The sequence below is a fragment of the Solanum dulcamara genome, chromosome 11 (genome assembly GCF_947179165.1).
Source record: "Solanum dulcamara chromosome 11, daSolDulc1.2, whole genome shotgun sequence".
Taxonomy (NCBI): Eukaryota; Viridiplantae; Streptophyta; class Magnoliopsida; order Solanales; family Solanaceae; genus Solanum; species Solanum dulcamara.
In genome coordinates this window covers 54251628-54256028 of record NC_077247.1, presented here as the reverse complement: position 1 = coordinate 54256028, position 4401 = coordinate 54251628, and the positions used below count along the sequence as shown (strand labels likewise).

General features: G+C 35.7%; 1 protein-coding gene across 1 annotated transcript; it reads left to right on the top strand.

Moving 5' to 3' along the window:
- The first annotated feature begins 1243 nt into the window (after positions 1–1243).
- Positions 1244–3648, top strand: LOC129873640 (SCARECROW-LIKE protein 7-like). Its single transcript, XM_055948767.1, has one exon. The coding sequence runs from the start codon at positions 1460–1462 to the stop codon at positions 3296–3298; it is 1839 nt and encodes a 612-aa protein (XP_055804742.1). The 5' UTR covers positions 1244–1459; the 3' UTR covers positions 3299–3648.
- Positions 3649–4401: the final 753 nt, after the last annotated feature.

The window sequence follows — 4401 nt, the reverse complement described above, 5'->3', positions numbered from 1 at the left end:
TTAAACGTGTACAAATAGATAACAAAAAAAATATTAAAAATATCTTTAAACTATATGAAATGAACAAAAATATTATTCGTTTATAGTTTGGTTCAAAAATACCTCTGCTGTCAATATTTTGGATTAAAAAATGGCTTTGCTATTAATAGTTTGGTTCAAAAATACGCTTATTATTACTAAATGGGTCAAAAATGTCATTTTTGAATAAATATATTATTATTTTTCTTTTTAAGCACATATTATTTCTAATAAGAATATTACTTTAAATAACCTTATTCTTATTTTCTTTCTTTTGAAATTACTTTAACTAATAAAAATATAGGAAATAATTTTTTCTTCTCAATATAATTTAATCAATTAAAATAATACGGCTTTATGTACCCTTTTAATGGTAAATATATGCCATATATATAAATCATAATTTATCGTAAACTCATCATTAATTTTCATTTACATAATAATACAATATAATTAAAATAAAATAAGAAATATTATTTTTTTCAAATTAAAGTAGGATAATTATTTGTTGATAGAAAAATATTGCTAGAGAAAGAATTAAATAAATAATATATTTATTTGAAAAAGATATTTTTGACCAATTAAGGAATAATAATGATATTTTTCAATCAAAGTATTGATGACAAAGGTATTTTTGGAACAAAGGATAAACTTAAGACATTTTTATTTACTTCACATAGTTTAGGGTTATTTTTGATACTTTCCGAATAGATAATTAAATTATTATAAAATCGAATAAGTAAGACAATTATTTTTAAAATAGGATAAATAGTCAAATATGTGATCGAATTTTGAGAAAAAATTCACATATGATATATGTTAAAATTTTGGCTCATTTATGTTATTTTCGTTTGAGAAAAAGACTTATTAATGTCATTATTTGTGAACTAAAAATATTTTTTCGTTTTGCAAATCTATTTTGTACATATGGCCAATTATGATTCGACCACGTCATTAACTAAATTATTTTTTAAAATGAAAAAGGTTCAAATATACATCGAATTTTGAGAAAAGACTCAGCTATTCTATTTGTTAAATGTTTGGGTCATCTATGCCATTTTAGTTAACAAATAATGACATACATAAGATTTTTTTCAAATAAAAATAAGATAAATAAATCAAATTTTTAACAAATGATATAAATAAACTTTTTTTCAAAAAATTCAATGACATATTTGAATGTTTTTTCTTTCAAATAAAATATAGGGTGAGAGATGGAGCTACTTTAAACAAAACTTTGTCCTCGTTGTAAGGCTGAGCTTTCCTCAATTAAAGCCAAACACTTCTCACACTACACTATAGCCCCTTTTTCAACTCTCTCTGCCTCTTGCTGGGGTTACTCTGTTAGTCCACTCAAAACTTGCTTAACAATTTATTCCTCTCAGTAGTTTTGTTGAGGTAATGTGTAAGTAGTGTAGCTTCGCAAGATTTGGTGTGGAGAATGGCCTATATGTGTACGGACAGTGGAAATCTAATGGCAATCGCTCAGCAAGTCATAAAGCAAAAGCAGCAGCAGGAGCAGCTTCAACAGCAAGAACAGCAGCAACAGCAGCAGCAGCAATTCTTGGGTGTTAATCCGTTATGCCTCAGCCCATGGACTTCCACTCACCAGACCTTAACTAATAGTCCCACTTTAGGATATGGACTTACCGGGTCGGGTTTTGCAGACCCATTTCAGGTTGCCGGAGGACCCGATGGCGGCGAGCCGGGATTTCAGTTTCCTAACTTGGAACATCATTCGACCGGGTTTAGGTTCGCTGATTTCGGCGGTGGACCGGGTGGTGAGTTTGACTCCGACGAGTGGATGGAGAGTTTGATAGGCGGCGGAGATTCTACCGGAAGCTCTAATCTTCAATCTGGTTGCGACGCTTGGCAGACGAGCTCGGAATTCACAAACCTTTACGGAGATCCGTTCTCGAGTTGTCCGAATCGACTCAGTATTGGTTCTTCTCCTCATCCGCCGCCTCCGCCTCCGCCTCCTTCCGATCTCAATGGGGTCATTTTTTCGGAAACCCAGAAAAATCTAAACTCACCACAACCACTGACATCTCCGTGGGTCCCACCATCTTCTTCTCCTCCTCCAATTGTTCAAACCTCGTGTAAAGAATCCAAGGTGGTATCAGCTGGTGTGCCCTGTAGTTCCCCTGAAAGTTTCTCCTCAAAACCATTGTTGAAATCCTTGGTGGAATGTGCAAGACTCGCTAAATCAGAGCCTGAGAATGTAGTAAAATCTTTGATTAGACTAAGGGAATCAGTTTCCCAGCAAGGAGATCCAACGGAGCGAGTTGGGTTCTATTTCTTAGAAGCTCTTTACAATAGGCTGTCGTCGTGTCAAGCAGAGAGAACTCCGACAATCTTTCGTACTTCTCCGGAGGAGCTCACTTTGTCATACAAAGCCTATAATGATGCATGTCCCTACTCAAAGTTTGCTCATTTAACGGCTAATCAGGCTATTCTTGAAGCAACTGAAAAAGCAACGAGGATTCACATTGTAGATTTTGGAATTGTTCACGGCATTCAATGGGCTGCTTTTTTACAAGCTTTAGCAACTAGATCAGCTGGGAAACCAGTCAGTGTTAGAATCTCCGGCATTCCATCAGTGGTACTGGGTAACTCTCCGGCAGCTTCACTTTTAGCTACAGGGAATCGTCTTCGTGACTTCGCGAAGCTTCTGGATCTTAACTTCGAATTCGAGCCGATATTGACACCAGTTCAGGAGTTAAACGGGTCTAGTTTTCGAATAGACCCGAATGAAATCTTAGCTGTGAACTTCATGTTGCAGCTGTACAATTTACTGGACGAGACAAATGTTGGCGTAAAAACTGCACTCAATCTAGCCAAATCATTGAATCCAAGCGTAGTGACATTGGGTGAGTACGAGGTGAATTTGAACGATGTTGGATTCCTGCAGCGGTTTAAGAATGCACTGAAATACTACTCAACAGTTTTCGAGTCGTTGGATCCGAGCTTGACCCGAGATTCACTAGAGAGAGTACAAGTGGAAAGACTGATACTTGGCCGGAGAATTGCCGGAGCCGTGGGCCTAGACGATGGGGGAACCAGAAGAGAATGTATGGAAGATAAAGAACATTGGAGAGAATTAATGGAAGGGGCTGGTTTTAAGGCAGTGACACTTAGCCATTATGCAATGAGTCAAGCAAAAATTCTTCTTTGGAACTATAATTATAGTTCATCATTTGGATTAATTGATTCTGCACCTGGGTTTCTCTCCTTGGCTTGGAAAGATAATCCCCTTTTGACTGTTTCTTCATGGCACTAATTTTTCTACATCAGTTATGTGGCCTGTTTCTGTTAGGTACTTTCTTCTAAGTGCTTAATATCAAGTTCATTGCTCTCTGTAGATTAAATAGTTAGTATAGAAAGATGATATTTTTGAGCAAGTTAACTTTTTGCAGCTTGAATTTCAAGATTGAGCCTTCTCTGTTTAAATGAATAGTGTACTCTCTGTAGTGTCTTCTCTCTTGTTCTCATCTTTAGTTTTCTAGGTTTTGTTTCTATTTTGGTGTCATTAGGAGGAAATCAGGTGTAATTGTGCATATAATTTGTGAATTATTGATGTATAATTAAATTAGTTGATTTTAATCCCAGGTTCCAACTAGACAATTCAAGTGAATTGAAATGAAATTGGTCTATTATCTGATAGCATTGTGTTGCTTGCACGATTAGTGAAAGAATGATGGAGTAAACAATTAAATGATTTTAGTCCAAAAGAAAGGTGGTCCTTTTCTCTCAGGTTCTGCAATGGAAGTTCCATTGACAATGACTTTAATCAAAAACCTGTGGGCTAGGTAAAGAAATAAAAACAGCTTTTTTCTTGAGCCGCTCTTGCTGATATGCTGTTTTGTTACTGATTTACCATGTCCTTCATTCAGGAAGACTAATACCCTAGTAAAGTCTATTCCTTTTTAGCAAGTGTGTAGTAAATTAGTACCAAACTTGATTCATGGCAATGCATTAATGCCAGTCCCTTTCATTCTGAAATGAATTCAGAATAGTACTCTTGTTACTCTTTCTTTCTTTCACTCACCAAATATCAGTTCCTGTCATTGAGTGGGGAAGCAGCAGCTGATGATGATGATGAAGAAGAGCCGTGCTCTTTTGCAAAACTAGAGAGGTCGTTGGGGGCCAAATTGTTTGACTGAAGGCAAAATTCGTTTACTCTAATTTTGGACCATTGATAGTGCGGTTTAATCACTACTGGCTCTCTGAATTGCTGAGGAAGTCGTAGTACATGTTGCGTAATGGGCCATGGATTTGTTACTAGTAGAAAATTGAAACACTAATGAAAGGCATGTATAGCTACTACCAAGAGTCAATGGATATTTCATTTGAAAAAAAATAATAGTCTTAAGTAGATCAATG